The 27,641-nt window shown below is 42.4% G+C and overlaps 1 protein-coding gene across 1 annotated transcript; it reads left to right on the plus strand.

Moving 5' to 3' along the window:
* On the plus strand, positions 1 to 27,256 carry ZPBP2 (zona pellucida binding protein 2). Its single transcript, XM_083150090.1, has 3 exons — positions 1 to 143; positions 2,318 to 2,465; positions 27,073 to 27,256. The coding sequence occupies exons 1-3, from the start codon at positions 2 to 4 to the stop codon at positions 27,254 to 27,256; spliced, it is 474 nt and encodes a 157-aa protein (XP_083006216.1). The 5' UTR covers position 1.
* The last annotated feature ends 385 nt before the right edge of the window (positions 27,257 to 27,641 follow it).

The raw sequence follows: 27,641 nt of genomic DNA on the forward strand, positions 1-27,641 counted from the left end.
CATGTTCTGTATTGCAGTAAAGGTGTATGTGAAGGTGTTTAACAACAGTCCATTTCTTGCTTGTATGGATGTAGATATTGCATACAAAGAGACCATAGATCCATTTTTCCTCTGGATAGGGCCTGATGGAAGGAACCTCAAAGGTAGGTACATGATTTATATGTTTTGTATATACACAATGTTAGGATTTCTATTGTTACCCACAGCTGTGACCGCTGTTTAGGACGGCCACAGCGAACCCTACATTGCCTCTGTTGCACTGTCCTAAAGGATGGTTAGTACCTGTAAATACTAAGACTTCCCCTTTAATAGCCACATTTGAAGGTGCGATTAAGTCCGCCCCAACTCTGGTGCCACCAGGTCTTAAGATTGGACAAAATACCGGAGATCCTTTAGGAACAGTCCAAAGGTGCAACTGACTAACTGGGACCTAACTGGAAGATAAAACTAACTAAGGGCACACCGCCAACAACAGACAAACCGGGTAACAATACGTAGAAGTGACCTAGTCACATACCATGTGCGACCTCTTCGCAAGCATAAGAGTAATAACACCACACAGACAACAATGTAACAACACACAAACACCGCAAATGACACAAAGATGCGGGTATTAACAATACCCCAGAAATCGGGGTGGGATTGTTTAGTCGACCTAGGTCGACAAGCATTGGGTTGACACAACACTAGGTCGACTTGCAGCAAGGTCGACATGGGTCAAGGTCGACATGGATCTAATTTGACATGGGTCTAGGTCGACATGACATTAGGTCGACATGGGCTAGGTCAACAGTCAAAAGGTTAATATGGGGTTTTTCAATGTTTTTTTACCCGAATGTCGACAAAGTTGACATGGACACAGTTTGAAGTGCAATGTATCCCCTCGCATCGCACGCTTTGCTCGCGATGCTTCAGGCACGGTGCCTCACTACACTCGGCACACTATTTTATTCTCCAACCAAGCCCTAGTGGATGGGAGAGCATGAAATACCGCCTGTCGGCACATGTTGGCTCGAAAAACAGTGAAAAAGCCCATGTCGACCTAGCCCATGTCGACCTTGACCCATGTCTACCTTAACCCATGTCGACCTTGCTGCATGCCGACCTAGTGGTGTCAACCCAATGCTTGTCAACCTAGTAGACCTAATGACCGTATCCCAGAAATCACCCTGCGTGGATGAGAAATAAACAAAAGGGTAGTGCAGACCTGCGACAATCCTCTGGTAACCCCAGATGGAAGGTACTGACTTGCACCAAACAGTAAATAACCTTTGAGTCCACAAGGTAACTGGTAACAAATAACGAGAGAGCAAGAACCTGGACTGCTGATGTCGGCAGTGGCCTTCATCTCTTCACGGCTATTGCAGCACAGAGTAAGTCTAGACTTACTCGGCACTCCGGACAGAGGGAAACCATCTGATGGTTAGTGATTGCAAATGGTTTTATCCCTTTGTGCACAGCTGCAAACGTATTCCCAGCCGTGCACAGGGGCGGGGAGCCAGTCAAGCAGGGCTACATTTGCCTGATCGCTGGGCTGCGAAGAAGAATTGCAGCCCAGCAATCAGGTCTAAATTTGTATATGTTCTTTTGAGATGTAGTTGCTCAGAGTAGACTACTATTCTCTACCTACATGTGTTTTATAGTAAATAGACTGGAGACCAACAATATGGACCATATTAATAATTTATGGTTAAAGGCCCATACACACTAGTTGAAACAAGCAGATATACTGTATGAGCAATATCGGGAGTGTTTCCCCCTGAACTTCTGGGTGGACGATATTGAGCATAGACACTGAACGATATCAGTTACCAATATAATTCAGTTACGTCACCGGGAGCCGCTGAACATGCGAGTTGTTGGCTATATAACCAAATTGACCTACACGTTCAGTAGAGGGGGGGAGGGTCTTTAATGATGCGTGGGAGCGTGCATCAATAATAATATTGACATACTGTACACACTGAGCGATATTTTAATCAATGTCCCTTAGGATGGGAAAATGAGCGATATTGTTTAAAATATTGCCTAGTGCCTTAACACCTTCAGACTGTAGAGGACTTTCAAATGCAGGTTTCTCAAGTGCCAACTAAGTTGGTATCTGTGAGATTGATCAGACATGCCATTTTACAGCTGCCAGCTAACATCACATGCAGCTTTGATTCCATCAGCTACAAGTGACCTTTCATGCCTGACTAGTCAAAACATATTGCAAATTGTGTGACTTTACTGGAACTCTTTGTATAGCCTCCTCTTCATATCATGCATTAGTATATTCCAGCTGTCAGCGACAATTCATTTCCTGTTTTTGTTTCAGGGCATAGTAACGTGAATCTAACCGAAACAGGAAAGCTCATGCTGATGGCTTTTGACACATCCATGTCTGGGTCGTACAGCTGCACCCTAAAACCATCAAGCACAATTTTGCACAAGAAAAGGAAAGCTTTAGAAGTTACAGTTTTGATGTACTGGGTAAGATTGCAAATCTTTCTTAGCATATATCACAAGGGGTCCTGTATAAAATATGGAAATGCATTGTTGACACCAATATATATCAAGAATAGTGTATATGAGTGATAATTTGTTACCTATAAACACAGCTCACTCCATTTTATAAAATATAGAAGATTGCTAACAATTAAATATATTTCCCTAGGATTCTCAACTAGTAGTCACTGAGAGACACTGAATTCCACCATTTGCCTTCAAAATATCAAGGATCTGTTCACTTCTATACAACCCACACTGTTTAGCCATTTCATTCCCATCCTATGTAATCATCCTATGTTGGTCTGCAATCCACCAATGTTTTGTATTTCCTATAACCCATGCAGTGGTGTTTCAAGGAGCACTTGCCCAGAGCAGCTCCACTGGCAGCAGGGTGACTGCCGGAGCGTGCCTTTGATGAAGTGTGTGTGCATATCCTCAGTAGCTCAGCTGACAGAAGCGTGCTGTATCGGACACCCTGCAAGCCACATGCAGGTGCCATGAGACAGGGATGCTTTAAACCCCAGGACCTTAGTTACAGCCAGTAGTGGCTCCAGAGGAGAGGCTGCAACACAGTACAGCAGCATCTCTGTGGCGGGAGGTGAGGGGAGCATTCAGCGTGGAGGTGAGGGGAAGATATATATATATATATATATATATATATATATAGGAAAAAAGGGGGGGTTCCCAGAATGCGCCCTTCCTAAAATACGGGATAATAATTGTTTTATCCAACACCAAACGGAATTTACAATGCCGGTACAAAAGAGTAATTCTTTAACAATAAAAAGATTTAACGCTGAAACTTTTTTTATTAAAATGTTGTCTTCTCAGTGAGGATGTTAGCCCAACGCGTTTCGTCAACAAATTGACTTCATCAGGGGCATTTTGACAGCAGCACAAAACATAGGAATTTCACACCGATATAGGGTCCTTAAATGGGATACATATATAGCGGCCTGTTTCTTACAAGTTGAAGATATTTTCAACGATAAAATCATAAAATAATGCCGAGTGAGTATTTAATGTGGAAATACAGTCCACTGATATTCCCGTATGTAGCTTCTGAGGGAGATTGAATAACCTCAGCACCACAATTTGAGGAATTGACACCAACAGATATTTTAGATAGATAGTCAAACCGGATGTGCTCTCCTGGATTCCAAACACTGAATCAGTGTTTGGAATCCAGGAGAGCACATCCGGTTTGACTATCTATCTAAAATATCTGTTGGTGTCAATTCCTCAAATTGTGGTGCTGAGGTTATTCAATCTCCCTCAGAAGCTACATACGGGAATATCAGTGGACTGTATTTCCACATTAAATACTCACTCTTGGCATTATTTTATGATTTTATCGTTGAAAATATCTTCAACTTGTAAGAAACAGACCGCTATATATGTATCCCATTTAAGGACCCTATATCGGTGTGAAATTCCTATGTTTTGTGCTGCTGTCAAAATGCCCCTGATGAAGTCAATTTGTTGACGAAACGCGTTGGGCTAACATCCTCACTGAGAAGACAACATTTTAATAAAAAAACGTTTCATCGTTAAATCTTTTTATTGTTAAAGAATAACTCTTTTGTACCGGCATTGTAAATTCCGTTTGGTGTTGGATAAAACAATTATTATCCCGTATTTTAGGAAGGGCGCATTCTGGGAACCCCCCCCCTTTTTTCCTATCTCTATCCTGGGTCCTGCCTAACAGAGGGCCCCCCAGAATTGCTGCCATACATATATAGAAGCGCGGTTGGGGTAACCTGTTCATATATATATATATATATATATATATATTGTGACAAGAACACTGGAGTAGTGTTTGAGGGCAGGTATATTTGTCCCAGGTTCTAGTCCTACACCTTTTAGAAACAGGTGTTTTGCCTCACAGAGGGCTAATCAGCAAGCAAGCTGTAAAAAGGCTGCCAGAGTGAACAGTGTGAGAGGATTGGCTGGGAGATTGCCGAGTCTCTGTGTGAGAAGCAAACCTGCCTTTTACAAGTGAGCCACCCAGTGTTGACTGGGAAACTTTGTATTTTTCTTTAGTGACAGTTAGGAGCACCCTGTGTATAGTTAGTGCTGGACAGGCAAGGTATTTCTTTTATGTTTATTTTTTTCTGCTGAAATAAAACTGGTTGCGGCCAGTTGTACCACAAAGACTGTACTGGTGTGATTTCTCAGCTGCTGTTGGCTGCCTTCTACCCCAGGAAAAGGCATCCAAATTCCCCTACAGTGTTACAATATATATATATATATATATATATATATATATTCTTGATGTGGCGGCCTGGCACTCTCCCAAAGGTGTTCGCTGGACCCCGGTGCCCTTGAAGACGTATTGTTATCAGGTAAATAATTCACGGCACTCCAGGGGAAACTTTAAAAAAAACCATATAATTACACGTTTTTGAAAAGTTTCCCTGGAGTGCCGTGAATTATTTACCTGCTATATATATATATATATATATATATAAAAAAAGGGAGCTGTGAAGACAGAGATTCAAGGTAGGAGTAAATAGGGACTGGGTGGGTTGGAGAGTTTGTGAGCTAAAAATCTGTCACAGCTCAAAGTGAAGGCAAAACTGTCACAGCTCAAAATACATTTTGACGGCTTTTAACTAGTAATAGTATAAACATAGACACATAGGGTGAGATTTAATAGGATGAGAGATTCAGAAAGTGGGAGATTTGGGAAGAAATCTCCAGTTTTTTTAAAGCGGCAATCACTTACACTTCAAAATCAAACTGGTTTTGCAGTGTAAATGATTGCCGCTTTAAAAAAACTGGAGATTCTTCCCAAATCTCTCACTTTCTGAATCTCTCATCCTATTAAATCTATCTCACCCATAGAATTTGACGGCAGATAAGAACCACTTGGCCCATCTAGTCTGCCCCTTTTTTAAACATGTTACCTCAAACCATATTTGATCCTTATTTTTTTGTAAGGATATCAATATGCCTATCCCAAGCATGTTTAAATTGTACTGTATTTGCGTCTACCACCTCTGATGGTAGGCTATTCCACTTATCTACTACTCTTTCTGTGAAGTAATCTTCCTCACATTTCCCCTGAATCTTCCTCCCTCTAGTTTCAGTGCATGTCCTTGTGTTCTGTTGCTCCTCTTCCTGTGAAGAATGTCTCCCACCTGTACCTTGTTAAAACCCTTGATATATTTGAAAGTTTCTATCATGTCCGCCCTTTCCCTTCTCTGCTCTAAAGTATACATATTAAGATCTTTCCGTCTTTCCTGGTACATTTTGTGATGTAGGCCATGCACCCTTTTAGTTGCCCTTCTTTGTACAGTCTCTAATGTATTTATATCCTTCTGGAGATATGGCCTCGAGAACTGAACACAATACTCAATACAATAGGTGAGGTCGTACCAATGACCTATACAGTGGCATTATTACTTCTTTATTTCTACTGCTGATACCTCTCCCTATGCAACCAAGCATCTGACTTGCCTTCTTCATTGCTTTGTTACATTGCCTACCTGCTTTTAAGTCCCCTGAAATAGTGACACCTAGATCCCTCTCTTCCTCAGTAGTTTCCATTATAGTGCCATTTATACTATATTTAGTTTTTGGATTTCTGAGACCCAAGTGCATGATTTTGCATTTTTTGGCATTAAACTGTAGTTGCCATGCTCTTGACCATTCCTCTAATCTACCTAGATCCTCAATCATTTGTTTTACCCCTCCTGGTGTGTCTACCCTGTTGCATACCTGTGTGTCATCTGCACCGGTCCAAGTACAGATCCCTGGGGTACTCCACTTGTAAACTTTCCCTCCTTTGACTGTACTCCGTTTACTGCAACTCTCTGTTTTCTGTCCTGCAACCATGCTCTTATCCATTCAACTATCTTAGAATCCAATCCCAAGCTTTCAAGTTTATTTAACAGTCTGTTATGTGGGACAGTGTCAAAAGCTTTACTAAAGTCTAGATAAGCTACATCTACAGCCCCACCTTGATCTATTACTTTAGTCACCCAGTCAAAAAAGTCAATAAGATTTGTTTGACATGATCTTCCCCCAGTAAACTCATGCTGTTTTGGATCCCGTAAATTGCGGTTTTTGAGATATTCTACAACTCTTTGTTTTAAGAGTGTTTCAATCAATTTCCCTACTACTGATGTAAGGCTCACTGGTCGATAGTTGCTTACCTCTTCCCTGCTTCCACTTTTGTGCAGTGGGACTACATTCTCTGTTTTCCAGTCCTCTGGGATTACTCCAGTAGCTAGTGACGTTGAATAATTCTGTTATTGTTTTTACCAGCTCCCCTTTAAGCTCTTTGAGTATCCTTGGATGTATCCCATCTGGCCCCATTGATTTATCCACTTTCAGTTTTGAGAGTTCTGTGAGGACTTTCTCCTCTGTAAATGTACTTGTCTCTCCCTCAGTTTTCTGACTATACTTGCAACTTAACTGTGGCCCCTTCCCCTCTCTTTCAGCAGTGAATACTGAGCAGAAATAATTATTAATATTATCTGCTATTACATTGTCCCCCTCAAGAAGACTCTCTGTCTTCAGTCTAATTATTCCACTTTTTGTTTTTCTCCTTTCACTTATATACCTAAAAAAAGTTTTTCCCCCTTTACCCACTGACTGGGCCATTTTCTCTTTAGCCTGTGCTTTTGCACATCTGATTACCTTCTTAGCCTCCTTCTGTCTAACAAGATACACCTCTTTGTCCTCATTCTTCTGCATCTGCTTACATTTCTTAAAGGTCAACTTTTTTGCTTTCACAATACTTGCTACTTCTTTTGCAAACCACAATGGCTTTCTTTTTCTTGTGTTTTTCCTAACTCTTTTGACACAAAGTTCTGTTGCTTTTAGAATTGCACTTTTTAATTTTTCACACTTATCCTGCATTCCTTCCAAGTTCCTCCACTCTGCCAAAGAATCCCTTACATAGTTTCCCATCTCTACAAAATCAGCCTTCCTAACATCTAACACCTTTATTTTTGTGTGCGATGAGTCAGTCTCTGTCTTTATTTTGAACCATACTGCTTGATGGTCACTGGATCCCAGATTTTCACCCACATTTATGTCAGGTATTCTGTCACCATTTGTAAGTATTAAGTCTAATATTGCGTCCTTACGAGTGGACTCCCTCACCAATTGCTGGAGGGATGCTCCTTGCAAGGAATTCAGCATGTCCCTACTTCTGGTTGAGCTTGCAACAGGCAGCTCCCAGTTTACATCAGGTAGATTAAAGTCTCCCATGATTATCACCTCTCCTTTTAATGCCATTTTATTGATGTCCTGCAATAGGCTCTTGTCTAGTTCCTCTTCCTGACCTGGTGGTCTGTAGATCTGTATATGTTTCTATAGTCACCCAAAGGGCCTCAGTTTTTTCTTCAATACTTTGTATTAAGGTAGTCTTTATATATTTTTTCACATATATTGCAACCCCTCCTCCAATTTTTCCCATTCTGTCCTTCCTAAATAAAGTATATCCTGGTATAGCTATGTCCCAGTCATGATTTTCATTGCACCATATCTCTGTAATAGCCACAATATCCAGTACATCCCTTGTCATTATTGCAATTAGTGGTTCTGGGATTTTATTTCCTAAGCTCCTAGCATTTGCACACATAGCTCTTAAAGTTGTGTTTGTGCTTCTCCTGCTGCTAGCTATGTTCATTTTTCTGCCTATATCTATTCCGTTTTGATCGACATTATCTTTTGTTGCAGTGGATAGGCTTCCTGTTCCATTTACCTGCAGAGACAATACCTCTAGGTTGGGGGAGCAGATTTCTTCATTCTTATTTGATTCACTACCCCCCTCTGCTAGTTTAACACGTAGTAACTGGAGATATATTTTTTATAATAATCCTACAGGTCCTGATGTTAGTTATTTTGGATGCAGTAAAACATTTACTATAGCCTCAAGGCATCAATTTAATGTATTTATGTACATTGAATGTAGATCACAACACCGCCAGAACATATTCACAATACATAATAATTTAAATCTTCATTTTGCAGTCTGTGGTTAATTAGGGATATTTTCTGTAAGTTGACTTGTTCCATCTACAGTAAGTGGGCTATTCATGTAAATTTAAAAGCCACCAAGTCACAGATTAGGTAACAATACAAAGTGTACCTATCATTTAGACCAGGGATGGCCAAACCTGTCCTCAAGATCTACCAACAGTTCAAGTTTTAAAGGGAACCTGGGGATCTATAGTAGGAATGAAGGCAGGATGTTTGAAAATGTGACAGTTAGTAATGACTACAGCTGTGCACCAGTTAAGTTATTTGGAAAACGTGGACCATTGGTAGATCTGGAAGAACGGTTTGACCACCCATGATTTAGAAGCACTGGTGGCAGTTATTTTGGGTGTGATATAGCGGCCCGACAGTCATGAATCTGACAGTCAGTATACCGACATCAGAATCCTGATTGCTGGCACTCCAACAGGGGGGCAGGCACATCAAAGCCCCTTGCAGGCTTGCTGCGCTCACCAAACTAAAGTCTTGGTGGCTCACTGCACCCACCACAGGTTATATTCTACCTCTATGGGGTCCTGGACCCCCACAATGGAGAATAGCCCTTGTAAGTTGGGATCCCGACTGTCTGGATGTCATCTGGGACCTTTTATTTTGCAGAACAAACATTCATTAAGAAATTCCGCTTATGAAATTAATAGAAACCAGTCATGCTGGTCCAGCCCGCAAAATGGCTGCTTCCACTATGTGTAGACAACAGGTACAATGTATTTGTTTTACCAGAGAGACCACACTAAAGAATGTATTTTCTCTGCAGCTTACCACATGCCAGACTATATATACCAAGTAAACATGTAGTACTATGCCAAGCCCTGTCATCATCCCGGCAATCTCCAATTTGTCAAGAATCTCCTCAGAATAATCACAGAAATGATTGCAGGCCTGAACTGTCAGATGAAAAACACTTTCCATAAATGCCATGTCATTAAAGCTCCGGGACACTCTCTACAAAATGAACTGTTTATATCTTTCACAGGTAAATGTCAAGTGGCCAGTGGTAGGGGGATATACATGTTTTGTTCACTTGAATAATAATAAAGTGTGTTTTCCATTTTATAGCCAGCAGCAATCAGCGTCATCAGCAAAGTTTATAGCAATGGTGGGTTAGACATCATTAATTATGTTTTACAATAATATACTACTGTGTATATATACCACAAGGGGGCCCTAGATAGATATGAGCCCCCACTTAATCCAGGGGATAGTACAAACTCCACACAGTTAGAGCCTTGGTGGGAATTGAACCCATGACCTCAGTGCTGTGAGGCAGTAATGCTAACCATTACACTGTCCTGGCTGCCAGAACTAATTGCTCCTCTGCAAATTTCAGATGACTGCAAGTGTTTAGCCACCATCCACACAGAGTGAAAACCCACCCTGTGTAAATCTGCAAATGAATTGCAAAATCCGCTATTCTGTTGCACATTCATATACAGTATATGCAATTCTCTTACCATCTAATGATTTTTTCCAGTCTGTGAAAATGTGAGTAAAGGGGTGTACAGATGCTTCGATCCGGCACATGTCGATACCAATGCAATATCGTCGGCTGGTGGGTACCGGCATCGAAGAGAAGGGAGGGATCGATGGCGGGAGGACAGCACGTGGGGGAGGCAGGGGTGATGCTGCATTAAGCAGCATGAGATCTGCTAGATCGAAGCATAAATAGACTTGCCAGGCAAGTCCATTTCTGCTTTGGATGACGTGGTGCCGCGCATCGGGTTCGAATCTGCATCTAAGCAGCTAAACACTGCTTAGTCAATTTTGATTTGATTTTGACTATATAAAGTCAAATGGAACTACTAATTTATATTTCTTTGCTGGCTCTTGAATACTGCTGCAGTAGACACAATCTTACTCATGCAAATAGCATACCTTCCAATTGTCCCTTTTTTTTGGACTGTCCCTCTTTTTGCCTGTAGGCAGCAGTGCCCTGTGGTGGGGGTCAGTTGGGACACCCCCCCCCCCCTGTCAGAATCAGCGTAGTGGTGCGCTCGCCAAACTGTATAAAATCACCTCCACGCCAACGTGGATAGTGGGGGTATGAATAGGTCGGGAGGACGCGTACCACCTCCCCTCGTGGGGCTTGCTACGCTCGCACGTTTTGGGCTGGTGTGGATAGTGGGGGTTTGAAATGGAGGCATTTGCCAGTATGTAACATGGAGCACTGGCAAATGCGTCCTTTATTGTGCATGAGACACACATGTGCACCGCACCCCCCCCCCCCCCCTTTGTGCAGGAGACGCAGGTGCTACCGAACCCCTAACCCTGTCCGTCTCCCTGATGCGGACACAGGCAGGGTTGCTGTACCATGCCGCAAGAATTACTGAGACACTTGTGCGTCTCAGACAGATGGAGCGCCTGGCACCCGCATGATAGGTTACCAGCGCTCACTAGGCTCGCCAGGGGGGAAGCGGTCATCTGTCAGATCAGACTTAGGTCTACAGTCATTAGGTCGACCCCGGAAGGTCGACTTGCCCCAAGGTCGACAGGGTTAAAGGTCGACATGGGTCAAGGTCGACCTGACTTAAGGTCGACATGGGCCAAGGGTGACATGGGTTTAGGTCGACAGTCATTAGGTCGACATGAGTTTTTAAATTTTTTGCAGTCAACATGTGCCGACAGGTGGTATTTCATGCCCTACCATCCACTAGGGTGTGGTGGGAGAATAAAATAGTGTGGCGAGCGAAGCGAGGCACCGTGCCTGAAGCATCGCGAGCGTTGCGAGGGGCTGTGGTGCATCTCTAACTGTGCCCATGTCGACTGTGTCGACATTCGACAAAAAAGTGAAAATTCATGTCGACCTAATGACTGTCAACCTAAACCCGTGTCGACCTTGGCCCATGTCGACCTTAAGTCATGTCGGCATTGACCCATGTCGACCTTTAACCCTGTCGACCTTGGGGCAAGTCGACCTTCTGGGGTCGACCTAATGACTGTAGACCTAAGTCTGTTCTGACAGATGTACCGCTTCCCGCCAGGGACTCCGGGGGACAGAGCTGCGGCTCCTGGGGACAGTACGGTGACTACGCTGCCTGACAGGGACACTACGCTGACTACGCAGGGCTTCCGCAGGGACACTACTCTAGGCAGCCCTTGGGCTATACTGACAATGTAGCTTAGCCTGCGCTGAAAACGTAGCGTAGCCTGCCGCCATGAAACGACACAAGTACCCAAAGAAGTTAGGTATAATAAGTTGCTACTGTCTAATAAATGAGAAAATAAATTAATTGAGGAAACTGATACTGGGGGCTTGTGTCTAACAAGTCTGACTTATGTGGATCTAATTATTACTTGTTTTTAATTGTTATTTCTAAAACGAAACATCTATTTTTCATTTCTGCCTTTTGTAGTTTTCTCCCCCAGATGGCGCTCAACAAATATCTATAAATCTGTATGACTGACAAATTCAAGTGTAGTTTTTATACTATTCATTTGTCCAAAATATTTGCATTCTATTCCACAATTCAAATTGTTCACATTAAGACTTATGGATCTTGATTTCATTATTTACTGAAACTACAGAATTTTGTAGTTCTACACATAAGTAAGCTGTCATTTTATAGCCATAAAGCAATTTACTTATGTTCAAGGTCAAACTAAGGCTTAAGGGTGGGCACTACCAATAAAATTGTCAATATGATATGCTGCTGATGTCTTAAAGTATAAGGTGTAAATACTCCTAGCACCACAAATGTGTTAAACACAATGTAGTGCCTCCAGTTCACATTATACCACATTGCCCCCATGCTGGAATTGTAGCTATGTGTAGGGGCCCCTGTTGTTAATCTGGCACTGCCTGTGCATTCAAGCACCGTCTGTTTTATGGCCGAGGGTACCCCCTGTCATATGCTAGCCAAGAGTCCATTGCCCTCTGTTGTGCTAGCGAGGGTTGCCTACCGTCCCGGATTGACCCCACGCGTCCCCGGCCACAATGTTAAATTACTGCGATTCACAATACGTCTAAATCAGGCCCCGCCCCAGAAGTGCTGATGACATTCTCCTCTCTGGGCTTCTCCCTTAGAGGAGAATTTGGAAGTAGGCAACCCTGGTGCTAGCACAGGGTCCCCCAGGTATGTACCAGCCCAGAGCCCCCAATTAATTTCTCTGGAGCCTGTCTGTCTGCTGCTGAAACAGACTATATAAGAGACACAAAATATCTTTATGAGTTCATTTTCCTCAAACAGTAGAATTATTTTCCCTTGCGAAGACAAATGTCATTCAGAAAAACGACATATTGGGGCAGATGTATTAATTAAGCCTTAACAAGAGATAAATGCAAGTGTGATAAAGAGATAAACGTCCAGCCAATCACCTGATAACTGCCATGTTACAGGCTGTGTTTGAAAAAAGTCGGCAAGGAGCTGATTGGCTGGACATTTATCTCTCTTTATCACCCCTGCATTTATCTCTTGTTAAGGCTTAATACATCTGCCCCATTCTCTGTTACCCCGGATTAGAGAGGCAAACAGCCTGGAGATGTTCAAACTCTGCGAATGGCTTTAAGATGATTGGATGAGATGTGGCTCCCAGTGATCTAGCTAGCAAACAGTGTTTCATAAAGATGCCCTTTAATTGTCTAACCTTCAGTACACTGCCTTTTTGGATTGGCTTAGCATGTGCTAACATGCCCTGAAGTAACTGAAAAGCTAAATATATTTTCCATTTTATAGCCTGTACTAGCACATGCCACTTTCAGAATAAGAGTTCATATAAGATTCATGTTTTATTTACTTATTATAGTATGGTTTCCATTTAAAGTAGTGAATTTAAGTAAATAAGTAAATTGTCAGAGTAATTCTTAGGTAAACCTCTCGATAGTAGATCCTATCAATGTAGCATCTTAATTAATTTCTCCAGGGAAGCACTAAGCCAACGCATGGTAAATGGTAACATATTTGTTTTTTATTAATCCTGCAGTTTACTTGCTGTAGCGCCGAGTGAGGGGGGAGCAGGTACTAATTACCCAGGGGCCCAGATCTGGCAGCTGCAGCAGCTCATCTCAACCTATCACGTGCTGCTTGGTGCTAAGCTGCAGTGTGGCCAGCAAGGTGGTTAATATGCAATTTTTTCAGTATTTTATTCTGAGTGAGAATAGCCACACCTCCTGCTATTAGGCCATGCCCCCTGAGAAGTATTTGGGCCCAGCAACGCTCTACTGCCTTGTATACTTGTGGTAAGGAGGGGGTGTCAGGATATTGAAAATAGAGGTTTCGCCTTCTGGACTGTATTTCATCATTGCGGTAAAAATACCTGGGTATATAGAGTCTTAACTTTCTGCATCTTCAAGCATATCATCATGGGTCAGCAATACAATTCAATACACACATATCAGAGGCAGAACTCTGGGAGACAATGGAGTCATCTGCCGCCGGGCTCCTGCTCCCAAGGTGGCACCTCTCCTCCCCTGCTAGTTCAAATCAGGTAATTGAAATCCATTGATATTGCTTCTATGGTTGATTTCCCCTCCTAGCAGTCCCATAGAGGTCACACTCTCTTTATTTTAAACATATTACACATAACTAGAGACAGGATTATATGCATTTGCATATTTGCATATGCATTTGCATAATTTGCCCATTCTCACTGGTTATTGCATATTTTACTTAAAATCTAGTGATGGTGCATATTTTAGGCCCCGTCCTCGTCCCACCTGTGAATTACAGCACTGGTTTGCCCTGCTGCTGCTGGCCAGGTAGTGGTAGAGTGTGCAGGCTGGGGCAATATGTGCGCAGTGTGGGGAACCTTGGATGTACGCTAAGTCTGACACTGCTCTAAGCTGCCAATATATGTTGATAAAAGTCAGTCGAGGTGGATGCCATTACGAAGCTCCTGAACCTTTGCCTGCCCCTGGCCTGGGACTTTACACCAAGAGACAGACTTCTGCAGCAGAGGACGCGGCCCGGAGGGAATGCCGTGTCACAGTGAGTATGCGGCGCAGGGAGGAAGCCTTCCACTGAGCCGCCCTCACAGCTATGCTGACATTTGATCCATCGGCGCTGGAGATGAGGGTCCGTGTAGTTGATGCAAGAAGAGCTTTGGACGCTGCAGTCTGCTGTAGCAGCCAGGAAGAAAACAAATCCTGTGTACAGCACTAGACATCTGCAGATGCTGTGGGCCTATTTTTTAGGTTTATTTGCAACTAATTGTGTGCTGATTTTTAAATAAATAAGTTCAAAATTACTTTTTTTTTATTATTTAATGTAGCATATTTTAACACTTTTCATGCATATTTTAAGTATTTTTCATGCATATTTGCATGCATATTTCAAGCTTTTTATGTTGCATATAATCCTGTCTCTACACATAACATACATACACACAAGCAAAAATATATTTATATAAGGCGGTATGTGTGTGTGTGTTTGTGGGGAAGGGGGGGCACCGATATTTATCTTGCCTCCGGGCAACTGGGATGAATTTACGCCACTGACACATATCACACCATATGGTACTTAAATTGTCAGTTTGATCATCAAAACTCCCTAGTTCAGACCTTACCCTTACAGTGTTATTGTGAGGAGGTTCCAACACACAACCTAAGGTTCTATTCATTACTAAACTTATATCTTTTCATTATTTATCACATGCACTTATAATTTTGTACTAACAGACCTACAGTAGGGCCGGATGCAAAGTGATAATATAGTGATAAACAACCAGCCAATCAGCTCCTATTTGCCATGTCACAGGCTGTGTTTGAAAAATGGCAGGTAAGAGCTGATTGGCTGGTTGTTTATCACTCTCCATTTTATCACTTTTGAAGCTTAGTGCATCTGGCCTCTATTCATTAACAATATATTGAAGGCAATATCACTGAAATATCCTGGTTACCACTCCCTGATATATTCCGCAGAACATAGAAATGATTTTTTCTGAGAACCTGGAAATTATGTTATTCAACAAGGTCCAAAAAATATATATATTTTAACTTGAATGTGTGTAGAACACCATCCTGAAATGATGTACACGGCAGCTTGTGCAGATTCGATGGGGGGTATATATTCAATGCCGGGTCACGTGAACCTGGTATTCAATCCCTGGTCACGTGACTCTGGCCCAGTCTCAGCCCGCTCAACTGATACTCGGCAGTGTGGGATTCAATGTCCTGCATGACGAACAACAAAAAGTGGTGTGTCCATGAGATACGGCCATGGATCGTCGAGACATGTCGTGATATTGACAATCCACGGCCGTTCTTGGCAAAATGGGCCCAAATGCTTTTAAAGTTGGGTCCGTTCTGCCATGATGCTTCTTTAATGCTGTCAGGAAAGACAGCATTGAATAGGCACCCGCCACAATTTCTTCAATCGGAAATAGCGGCGGAGGATTGAATACCCCTCTGTGTGTCCTCTCTACCTGCAGGTTCTCTCAGATCCGCTTCCAGTTTTTCATGTTGTTGCCTTTGAAGTCCCTTCTTGAATTAATTTCTCCATTTCCCTGGGTAAAAGGGACATTCTGCAGATAGTCCCATGTAGCCCCACTCCTCTAAGTGTCATGTCCACAGCTGTCAGAATCGTTACCCAGGCTACTGGTTCCTGTTCCCTGACTTTAGTCACTGTTATCTCCAGTTCCCTGGGGGGGCAGGAACATACTGCAGATCCCACCGATTCCATTCTAAATTTCCAGCCATGGGGCAGCACTTGAAGACGAGGTGAGGGGAGATAGAAACTTACAATCATTACCTCGATGTCTGGTTACTGTTACCTATCTTACTCACGCTGCTTGTAAATCTGATTCCATGGGGGGGCAGGGACATGCTTCAGACTGTCTACAGCTTGGTGCGGGTAAAGGTTTTTAATTTAATTTTTCAGTAAGTGTAGGCTATTTATTTGCATTTCAGTAATAAAAATGATGGCTAATAATTGAATGATGGGGCTAGTTGAGGTAAAGTAGGACTGTTTATTAAATAGAGTTCCTACACATGACAAGGGAAGAATGGTGAGGGAACACGAGTGGCAAGGGATGAATGGGTGGTGGGGGAGCATAAGTGACGAGGAGAGTAAAGCTGGGTGTACATAGGTACATATATTGCCTGTTCCATTAATATTGTTCACGGACCTATTGTATCTTGCAGATATATAGCCATGTCTGATTGTTACATAGTTACATAGTAGGTAAGGCTGAAAAAAGACTTGCGTCCATCTAGTTCAACCTGGTATAGATATCCATTGCTGATTTGGTAGGTTCTGCTATTTTACAGACAAATTATATTTCTTATTTGTACCCATGGATGTTTTTCTCCAGTAAATGTTTGTCCAACTTTGCCTTGAACGCATTTAATGAGCCAGCCATTACCACCTCTCTGGGAAGAGAGTTCCAGAGTTTGACTGTTCTGACCGTAAAGAAATTCTTTCTACTAGCTGAATGAAATCTTTTTTCTTCTAATCTATACTCATGCCCTCGCGTCCTAGATTCCTTTCTAGTAGAAAATAGGGTGTGTGACAGTTCCTTATATTGGCCCTTGATATACTTGTACATGTTGAGCATGTCCCCCCTTAAACGTCTCTTTTCTAATGTAAATAGTCCCAAATTGCTTAATCTCTCCCCGTAGCTTAAATTCTCCATTCCCCTAATAAGCTTTGTTGCTCGCCTTTGGACTTTTTCTAATTCTATGATGTCCTTTTTATAGTGTGGGGCCCAGAACTGTACTCCGTACTCTAGATGAGGTCGCACCAATGCTTTATATAGTGGCATAATTACCCTTGAGTCCCTAGTTTCCATTCCCCTCTTAATACATGCCAGAATTTTGTTGGCCTTTTTTGTAGCTACATTACAATGGGCACTACATCCTAGATTGCTGTCTATTTGGACTCCTAGATCCTTTTCAAGTATGGAATTACCCAGTTCCTCTCCACTAAGGTTGTAACTTGCACACTGGTTGTGTCTCCCAAGGTGCATAACCTTACATTTATCTACATTGAACCTCATCTTCCATTTTTTAGCCCACTCATCTAGAATTGCAAGATCATTTTGAAGCATGGTGACATCTTCTGGTGATTTGATGACTTTGCTAAGTTTTGTATCGTCCGCAAAGATGGATACATTGCTGAGTAACCCTATCCCAATATTGTTAATAAAAATGTTAAACAAAATGGGCCCCAAAACCGAGCCCTGGGGCACTCCACTTAGTACCGGTATCATATCTGATACGGCACCATTCACAACCACTCTTTGTTCTCTATTACATAGCCAATTCCCTACCCATCTGCAGACATTTTCACCCAATCCTAGGTTCTCCATTTTATTAATCAATCTCTTGTGTGGGACAGTATCAAATGCTTTAGCGAAATCTAGGAAAATCACATCTACAGCATTTCCATTATCGAGGTTTTTGCTAACCTCTTCATAGAACCCTAGTAGATTAGTTTGGCATGAACGATTTTTCACGAACCCATGTTGGTTAGTACTGAGTAGACGGTGATTATCTAAATATTCCTGGATACCATCCCTTAAAAATCCTTCAAATAGTTTACCCACAATTGATGTTAAACTAACGGGTCTGTAATTAGCGGGATCTTCCTTTTTTCCTTTTTTGAATATTGGCACTACCTCTGCTATTCTCCAATCTTTTGGTACTATACCTGACGATAGTGACTTGCTAAAAATATAATGTAGGGGGGTAGCTAGTTCATCCCTTAATTCCATTAATACCCTCGGATGAATCCCATCTGGCCCTGGTGACTTATTTGTTTTGAGTTTGCTTAGCCTCAGTATTATTTCCTTCGGCGTGAAATCCACAATGAGATCTGGCTTATTTGTCCCGTTTGTGGTAAATGTTCGTTCCACAGTCTGCTCTCCCTTAGTAAATACTGATGAGAAGAACTCATTTAACAGTTTTGCTTTTCCCTTGTCCTCAGTAACACTTTTTCCACTAGTATCAGTTAGTGGGCCTATGTTTTCCTTAATTAAACGTTTACTATTTATGTATTTAAAAAACTTCTTTGGGTTGGTTTTGCTTTCAGTGGCTATGCACTCTTCATATAATATTTTAGCTGCTTTGATTACCCCTTTACAAGTTTTGTTTGATTCTTTGTATTTTGCGAACGCCTCCTCATTCAAGTTATTTTTATAGAATTTAAAGGCTCTGGTTTTATTGTTGATAGCTGACCTTACTTCTTTGTCCAACCATGGTGGCTTTTTTTTGTTGAATTTACCTTTAATTACTTTAGGAATGTATTCAATAGTTAGTGAATCAAGCACCTTTTTTAGAGTATCCCACATTTCCTCTGCATTTTTTCCCTCCATAACCGTTTTCCACCCAATTCCTGTAAGGGCTTTCCTGAATAATTCAAAGTTCGCTTTTCTGAAGTTTAGTATTTTTGCAGATCCTTTTTGATGTAATTTACTGAAGTTGATTTCCAGTGAAACCATATTGTGATCACTATTCCCTAATTGTTCAATTACTTTTGTGTTTGAAACTAAGTCTGTGTTATTTGTTAATACTAAGTCCAAGAGCGCCTCATCACGAGTTGGAGTTTCTACCGTTTGTGTAATAAACTGGTCTTTAAGTAAGCTTAAGAACCCATTGCTTCTTGCTGATTTACCTGTTTCGTTTTCCCAATCAATGTCGGGTAAATTAAAATCCCCCATAATTAATACCTGACCCTGATTTGATGCTTGTTTGATTTGGTTTAAAAGAAGAGACTCTTCCCTTTCATTTATATTTGGTGGTCTATAGCATACCCCTATTATAAATTTGTTTTTTGGTTTCTTATTATTGTCGGTTATCTCTGCCCACACTGTCTCTGAGTTGTCGTCTTCCAGGTCTGTGCTCATATTTTTCTCACATGATGTTAAGTTATTATTTACATATAGGCACACACCCCCGCCCCTTCTATTTTCCCTGTCTTTCCTGTAGAGTGTATATCCCTCCATGTTTAATGCCCAGTCATGCGACTCATTACACCATGTTTCTGTAATACCAATGATGTCGTAGTCATCCCTACTGATCACCGTTTCAAGCTCCCCGATTTTACTCACTAAGCTTCTTGCATTAGCCAGTAAGCATTTTAATTTATGTTTATTTTTAGATATGGCTCTAATATTGTGATTAGTTTCACCCCAGGACCCATTTGAATTCTTTACTAGCTTCCTCTTTCCCCTCTCCCCTTCAATAGACTCTCTACAGGCCTCCCCACCATGCACACTGCCTGCCCTCTCCATAGTTCCGGGAATTCTTCCTCTGTCATTCCCTCCTTCCCGTATACTAAGATCATCTGTACCTAAGAACTGTAATGGGGTAACATGACTGTTACAACATAACATTTTATTACATGACATTCCTGATGCACCCTGAGAGTTACCCCCGATTATACCCTTGTTATGTCCCAGGGCTTTGTCTATGTCTCCGTCCCCCCCCCCCCCCATCTCCTTCCCCCATATGATTCCTGATCCCGGTCCGGCTACTCTCCCTGATGGTCCCATAATGTCTTGCTGCCCCCACCCCCCCGTCGCCTAGTTTAAAATCTCCTCCAACCCTCTAACCATCCTTCCCCCCAGCACCGCAGCCCCCTCCTCGTTCAGGTGCAATCCATCACGGCAAAAAAGATGGCGCCTGACCGAGAAGTCCGCCCAGTGTTCCATGAACACGAATCCCTCTTTCCTACACCAATCCTTAAGCCACACATTGTGTGCGTATTCAAATGCCCACTCAGTTGTGACGGGTGAACAGACATACTGAGTGTCAGATTGGTAAGTGTGTATCCTTACCAATTTGTCTGCTATGTCAACAGGTCAGTTGAACAGTGGATCCTTCGGCATAGTGTAAACCCAGCCTATAAAGGGCACATATGTCACCTCCATTTTCCCCTTGTTAGATCACTTCATTTACACACAGGCTCATTAATTCATAAAATGCCCTTATGTGAAGCAATGGAGCTTCAAGACTTGTTTACAATATGGAGTTGAATAGAATGAAATTCTTATGAACCAATATAGAAACATAAAGGGATTGGCTTTTATCTGAATGTGACCTTTGTTTGCCGCCCACCATGCAGCCTTATGACATTTATGAACGATGAGTGCCTATTCTATGCCAGGTTTTATAAACGTAGGGCATTTTTTTGCAAATTAATTTGATGTTAAATGATTTTTGTCTGGTACCATTTTATAGATGTCCCCGATATTGTCCTTGTCATGCTGTTGGGGTCTCTCATTGTATAGGAAAAGTAGTTGGGGCAATTCATGGATTCCTGCCGGACACTTGGATTGTGACTGTACATGTTCTATTTTCTATATGTGGTCTCAGTCATTGTCTATAGTGTTCCTACGCTGCATACATTTGTGTCTCCAATGGGAGCATACATTTCAGCCATAGAAATCTAGCCTTAAGTTTGTACTGTGAGTTTCATGGATCATAGGATATCAGCAATCATCAACAACTTGTTGAGTTTTGTCAAGTGAAGTAATTTAATTAATAAAATAATACTGTGTACACATTCTATGTAGTATGCATATTATTGTAGAAAGGAGTTGAGCAGTAACATAGAGGTGTGCTGTTATGTGGAGTTATGTGTCAATAATATTGAGTGGCATTCTGCTTACCTCTGCCACTAATCATATATTTACGACATATTCAGTCCTTCTCTGAGGCATCTCAGTATTCCAGCTATAGATCTTACATACTGATTGGTCTCCTGTTGCTCACAAATGCCAGCTGTTAATTTATACTGCTATTACGAAGAAAGTCATTTACAATATGTGTAAAGTAACAAGGGTCATCCATTTCATTTTTGTAATTTGTTCCTGGTACTCTTCTTACCAAATGGCTGCTAAGATCTGTATATGACAGCTACTAGCAGCACCGTTGCTACCACAAGGACTTTTTGTGCATTGTAAAAGGGTGTACACACAGGCAGATTTTGACAAATGGACAATTTTGACTAAGCAATTTTGGGAGAGATTTTGGCTAGATGCACTGGAGATTTGGACTAAGCGATTTTGTCTAAGCAATGATAGTCTATGATCTAGGAGATTTTGACTATCTAGTCAAAATCTCCTGTTAAAAGTTCTCCGAGTGTACACCCCTTAAGAGCTGGATGCAGTTATGTTGCTGGTGGTCAACATACTGACCAAAAGGTTTAGGCATTAGTAGGGACTTAGGGTTAAAGGCTTCCATACATTAGGCGGACAAGCCGCATGCGATTTATCCCATGCCGAGGTCCAGGCCGCGTGAAGCACCCAGGGACTGTGGGTGCAGTCATGGCGGGGTGGCCAGTCCGCAGTGTCTGGGAAGCACTGAGTGGACACTGCGGACAGTGGCCAGCCGCTGATTGGCTGAGAGTGCTCTCTCTCTCAGCCAATCAGCCACCAGGCAGCGAGGCAACATTGCACCCACAGCCCCGGGAGCTTCAAGCAGCCTGGACCCAATGCTGCCCTCCCCCTTCATATAGGTGTGTGCCAGCGGCGTTTTAGAGTAAAAAAACTAAGGGGGAGGGTTAGTGTTAGGCTTTGGGGTGGTTTGGGTTAGGCACAATGGGGGAGGGTTAGGCTGCGGGGGGAGGGTTAGGGTTTGGGTTAGGCACTAAGGTTGAGGATTAGGCTGTGGGGGGGGTAAGGTTTAGGAACTAAAGGTTAGAGTTAGGCTGCAGGTAGGGTAGGTTAGAGGGAAGGTGTAAGTATACTTACACAGCCTCTGTTGGGATTCTGTCTGTTGGTAAGGCATACTGATCTTTTCAGAGCTTATACATGAATACTACTAACTGCACTATATATCACCGCTAACAGAAAATATGTAGAGGAAGGTAATTTGTGTTATTTTGCCATTCCTCAAATGTCAAACATGTGTTTACTGAGAGATTCATTTACAGGTTAGTTGAATCGCCAAACTTCTCAAGGTAGACACTTGTTGCCATGTTCTTAATGTTGACATGGACATTATGTAAATGTCAACAGTCCAAATGCGGACATAACATTTTTCACTATTTTAGCCTAACCCTAATATTATCACTAAAGTTCTGTTGACATTTCAAGATGTTAGGCATACAGTACTGACATAAAATCATACTTGCCTACTTTTGAAAACTAGTTTCAGGGAGATTATAGTTGGTAATAGAATTTTGCACAGCACCCCATTGAGTGAGCGTGTCCTGCTCCTCCCACAGGGTGTGTCTAATTCCATATATGGAGAGATTGTGAATGTGGCACCTAGAAGCGTGGGTGTTCACTGCTACATCTGAGAGGAATCTTTTAAAATGACTTATATACAAATGTAGATGAGCAGTTAGTAAGAACTACTATACTTGGTAAAGTGCTGGGAAATGGTGCTGATTATTCAATATAAATGTATCTATCTCTAATTCCTTTTTTTACACAAAAATGCAACAGTGTAATGTGGGCTAGGTGAAATGCGGTAGATTGCTAGACTAATAAGGGAGAGAGGGAGATTGCTGCTATTACAGGGAGTCTCCTGCAGAACGTGTCAACATTCTGCCTATCGACATTCTGAGCAGATACCCTGTTAAAGTTTGCTTGACATAGCAACTATGATATTACCCTCATATTCATTCCAATAAGTGAGGGCCTTTTAACCCCTTCCCGACATTTGACGTACATTTACGTCATGGTCGGGATGTACTTCCCGACACATGGCATAAATGTACGTCATGCCTTTGAATTGTCACCGTGTCTACAGACGCGGTGACAGAGGGACGATGTCTGCTGTCCCTGACAGCAGACATCCTCCCTCATTGCCCAGGGGGGGCAGCGATGCCCCCCGTCATGGGCGATCGCTGCGATTGGCTGTTCAAACGTGAACAGCCAAAAGCAGCGTTAAACTGTGTGATGTGTAAAATTTAGACTCTGCTGCCCCCTAGTGTCCAAAAAAATTAAAGGAGGTTGAAATAATGATGTTATAATAAAGTTTAGATATGGTTTATGTTAGTTATTAACTATTTTGAGTGGTATGATTATTTGTCTCACAAGCAGAAAATTTTACATTTTGCAAATATCAAAATGTTCCATTTTTTTACGACATTTTGGTATTTTTCACAAAAAAAAAAAACTGTATCGACCAAAATTTACCACTAATTTAAAGTACTATGGGCCTTATTTTGGTTCATTCTTTCTGACAAAATCCTTCTTAGATGGGCAAAACCATGTGCACTGCAGGTGGGGCAGGTGTTACTTGTGCAGAGAGAATTAGATTTGGGTGGGGTTTTACTTCAAAGTGAGATCTATATTGCAGTGTAAAAATAAAGCAGTCAGTATTTTCCCTGCACAGAAACAAAATGACTCACCCAAATCTAATTCTCTCTGCACGTTACATCTGCCCCCCCCTGCAGTGCACATGGTTTTGTCCATCTAAGAAGGATTTTGTCAGAAAGAATGAACCAAAATAAGGCCCAATGTGTCACGGGAAAACAATCTCAAAATCACTGGGATAAGTAAAAGCAAAAAAAAGTTATCCCCACTTAAGTGATACCCAGGGACGTGCAGTCAGGGGAGGCAGGGGAGGCAGAGCCTCCCCTGTCATTTAGGTTTAATATAATAACACAATACAAAGAAAAAACTTATGACACATATTATGTGTCATAAGTATATGCTTTGTATTATTAGAATCACTTTTACTCGTTTCGGTGCCTCCCGCTGTCCATATTAAATGAACTGACACAGGGGCGGGCAGTGGGCAGGGAACTTAGCTGTGAAAGCGCATTTGAAAAAATGTGTATAGGCGGCACCTATAGCGGTGCCTCGGTGGCAGGGATGTGCTTTCCTGCCTATATGAAAGCACGCCCCTGTCACTGAGGCAGCTGTGATTGGACACAGTGGCGCTGTCTCAGTGACAGGGGCAGCTTTCATAAAGGCAGAAAGCGCGTCCCTGAACGATGGCACTTCTAAAGGTGAGGTGCCGCTTATAGCACAGTTTAAGTTTTAAAGGTGGACGAGCTGTGCAACCGCTGCACAGCTCGTCTACTGACTTGTATTGCCGGGGGTGGGGGGGAGGCGGAGCGGAGCTGCGCCGAGCCGTTCAGGCACCAGGCACCGGCACATGCTCTGCTGCTGCTCCCCTTTACTGTCCGGGGCCGGGCGGGTCTCTCTCCTGCCTCCCGCCCGGCGCTCTTGTTCGGTGTTTGGCTGCCTGTCCCAGGAGACGCTGCGCCGGTCACTGCTGCCAGGCTGCCTTGGTATACGCTGAATTGTAAGTTGTGGAGGTTGGGGGCTGTGTTTTTTTTTGTGGCATAGGTGATCGTTTATGTTTGTGTTAAGGGACAAAAAGGCATGTGTGTTTGCGTTGTTGTGGTGTGTATCTGTATTTATGTAAAGTGACAGGTGTGTGTTTGTGTAATGTGACAGGTGTGTACTGTTTCTGTGTGTTTTTTAAATTAAGTATATTGGCCCAATGTACTGGCCTCTGAGTTCTTTTAAAGAGGCAAATATTTACAAGGCAAAACCATGCATTGTAAATAATTGCCCTTTTAAAAAAAACCTCAGTTTCAGCCAGCACCCCACACAGCCAGTGAACTCAGAGACCAGTACATTGGGCCAATACTGTTTACTTCATTTAAAAATATACTTATTTTACACAAACACACAGAAACCGTACACACCTGTCACTTTACACACATACACACCTCTGTCACTTTACACACATACACACCTCTGTCACAAGTGAAAAGGTATGTGGGCAGACCCCATGGTGGCTTGGTGGAGCCAGCAACGATGGGTCTGTGGCAAGCGCTGGGTCCAGGTTGTTTCTGCGCTGACAGGCAGGAGCTGCTCTGGCAAGTCGCTACTGCACCTGCCTGTCAGCGCAGAAACATCCCGAACCCAATGCACCCCACAGAGCCTGGTGGCACTGGCTCCGCCTAGCCAGTGCCTCACCAACCACAAACCTCACCGCACGTCACTGGTGATACCTGTCAGATTTGAAAAAAAGGCCTCTGTCAGGAAGGCAAAAACAGGCTGTGTCGGGAAGGGGTTAAGGGAACCTTATAACAATAAGCAGTTAAAAAAAAATTGGGAAGTAGCGATGTTAAAAGCGCATTAGCTACTCTAAGTAATGCTTCTTACTTGAACCAAAACTAATTTTGGAGCACTACTTAAGGTGTTACGTAAGGCACTGTCATTATTTAGCAAGCTGTGCACATGCACAGATACAGTATGCTTACTTACGTAGTGCAGCCCTGCTACATACTGTATGTTGAACTGCAATGGCTTAATAACGAAAGTGCATAAAGCTCTTAGCTGTTGCTGGGATAAAATAAATAAATAATTAGATAACAGATCAGAGTTGGCAAAAAAATAAGGCAGCGCAAGATGTAATACAAATAGTGTACCATTTTATGTCATTACATAGGTTTCTCATACAAGTCATCATATCATCCATATTAAAATTACTAAGAAAACAAGTTTAATGCAATAATTAGTACAATCATATATCTAAAATGAAATGAAAAATTACACATAAATGTAATCTCCTTCCCTATTCCGTAAAGGTAATGCATTCTATCTACATCATCAATGTCTTTCACATATAGGCCCTTATTCTGGTTCACTCGCAAAGTCAAATGACTTCTCAAATGGACAAACTCATGCTGCACTGCAGGTGGGGCAGATGTAACATGTGCAGAGAGAGTTAGATTTGGGTGGGGTTTTACTTCAAAGTGAGATCTATATTGCAGTGTAAAAATAAAGCAGCCAGTATTTTCCCTGCACAGAAACAAAATAACTCTCCAAAATGTAATTTTCTCTGCACAAGTTGCATCTGCCCCACCTGCAGTGCACATGGTTTTGTCCATTCGAGAAGGAATTTGCCTTTGCAAGGGAACAGGATAAGGGCCACATGCCGGTATCTAATTAGCCATAGTTATTTTTACCGCAGCTCATGGATATGGCTATTCAATTAACCACGACACATGGCTCGTATACAGGATTATGCTTAAGGTGTCTCAGGCGCCGGAACTCGCATCCAGATGTTTTCCCATTGAAAAGTATACCATTCGCATATTTAATGAGATGCAAATTCGAGAAAATGGGGGGGAGCAAAGGACAAGGCCACCATGCAAAGTAACTACTGTATGAGCACTTATCTATACAGCACTCGCACATCAAAGGCTGCCCCCCTTCAATTAGCTGCAAAGCCATAGGTAAGCCCGTAAGGCCATGTTTTGGGCTGCAGCAGCTGCTTGTGATGTTGCACAGCTGCCCCCTCCCCTTCCAAATGGTCCAGACATGCCTGCGTTGTCTGGACCCTACACCAACAACGCCCCCACAATGGTTAATTTCTGCTCCCGTCGCTTTAAGTATAATTATTTATACTGGACATGAGGGTCTTGTGCACTACTTATCTTGCACCCATTATAGATACACCATACCTCCCAACATTGCCCATTCGTGAAGAGGGACATTATGCACGCCAAAGGCGCACAGCGTCTATTCACGGGTGACTGTGGGGGACTCCCAATTGCCCACCACCTCACGGGACACTGCCAGCCCTGGGCGGGACGTGGGGACATCCCAAAAAAACAGGACGGTCCCACAAAAAGCGGGACAGTTGGGAGGTATGTATACACCAGTGCACATGATGTTGTTATACCCTAATATTTTTGCTTTGTATCTATGCTGCAGGTCAGAGACATTGAGAAGTTTTTTTAAACAGCAGCAGTGTGTGCTGGGAGAACAATTTGCAAATGTTCCTGAGATAAAGTATAGAGCGCATTCCTTGGATATTGTGCGTATTGACAACTGCCGTCCAGGATTTGGGAAAAATGAGATCACACACAACGATTGTGAAGGCTGCTGCGGTAACTAAAAACAGCTACTTTCCCTCACAAAATATAGAAACACACAACAAGGTTTTTTAATAGCAAATTGCATTAATATGCTTTACAGCATCCTGTTAGATAATACAGTTTTAGTAATCTGAATTGCACTAAAATGATTACAGCTAATGTCTGCTTAATGTAAATTACCTAATTGTTTCTCACTGCCCGCAGGTTTAATAATGACATTTTAGCAGCTAGCAGGAGTCATCTGATAAAGGAACTTGAAAACATACAGTTGGGGCTATCTGCAGAAAAATGTGCACCATACAGCACATTTGTTCTATTTGGCATAGACCGCCACAGAGGGGGGATATGCTATTTTTCTGCAGGAAATTAGCAGGAATTTAGGGTGATTCAGTTTGGTTTTCAAAA

The sequence above is a fragment of the Crinia signifera genome, chromosome 6 (assembly GCF_055691185.1).
Source record: "Crinia signifera chromosome 6, ASM5569118v1, whole genome shotgun sequence".
Lineage (NCBI taxonomy): Eukaryota > Metazoa > Chordata > Amphibia > Anura > Myobatrachidae > Crinia > Crinia signifera.

Coding starts and splice junctions, on each gene's coding strand:
- ZPBP2 (XM_083150090.1), top strand. CDS start 2: ATGTTCTGTATTGCAGTAAAGGTGTATGTGAAGGTGTTTAACAACAGT. Junction 144..2,317: donor TGATGGAAGGAACCTCAAAG/GTAGGTACATGA, acceptor TTTTTGTTTCAG/GGCATAGTAACGTGAATCTA. Junction 2,466..27,072: donor TTAGAAGTTACAGTTTTGAT/GTACTGGGTAAG, acceptor TCTATGCTGCAG/GTCAGAGACATTGAGAAGTT.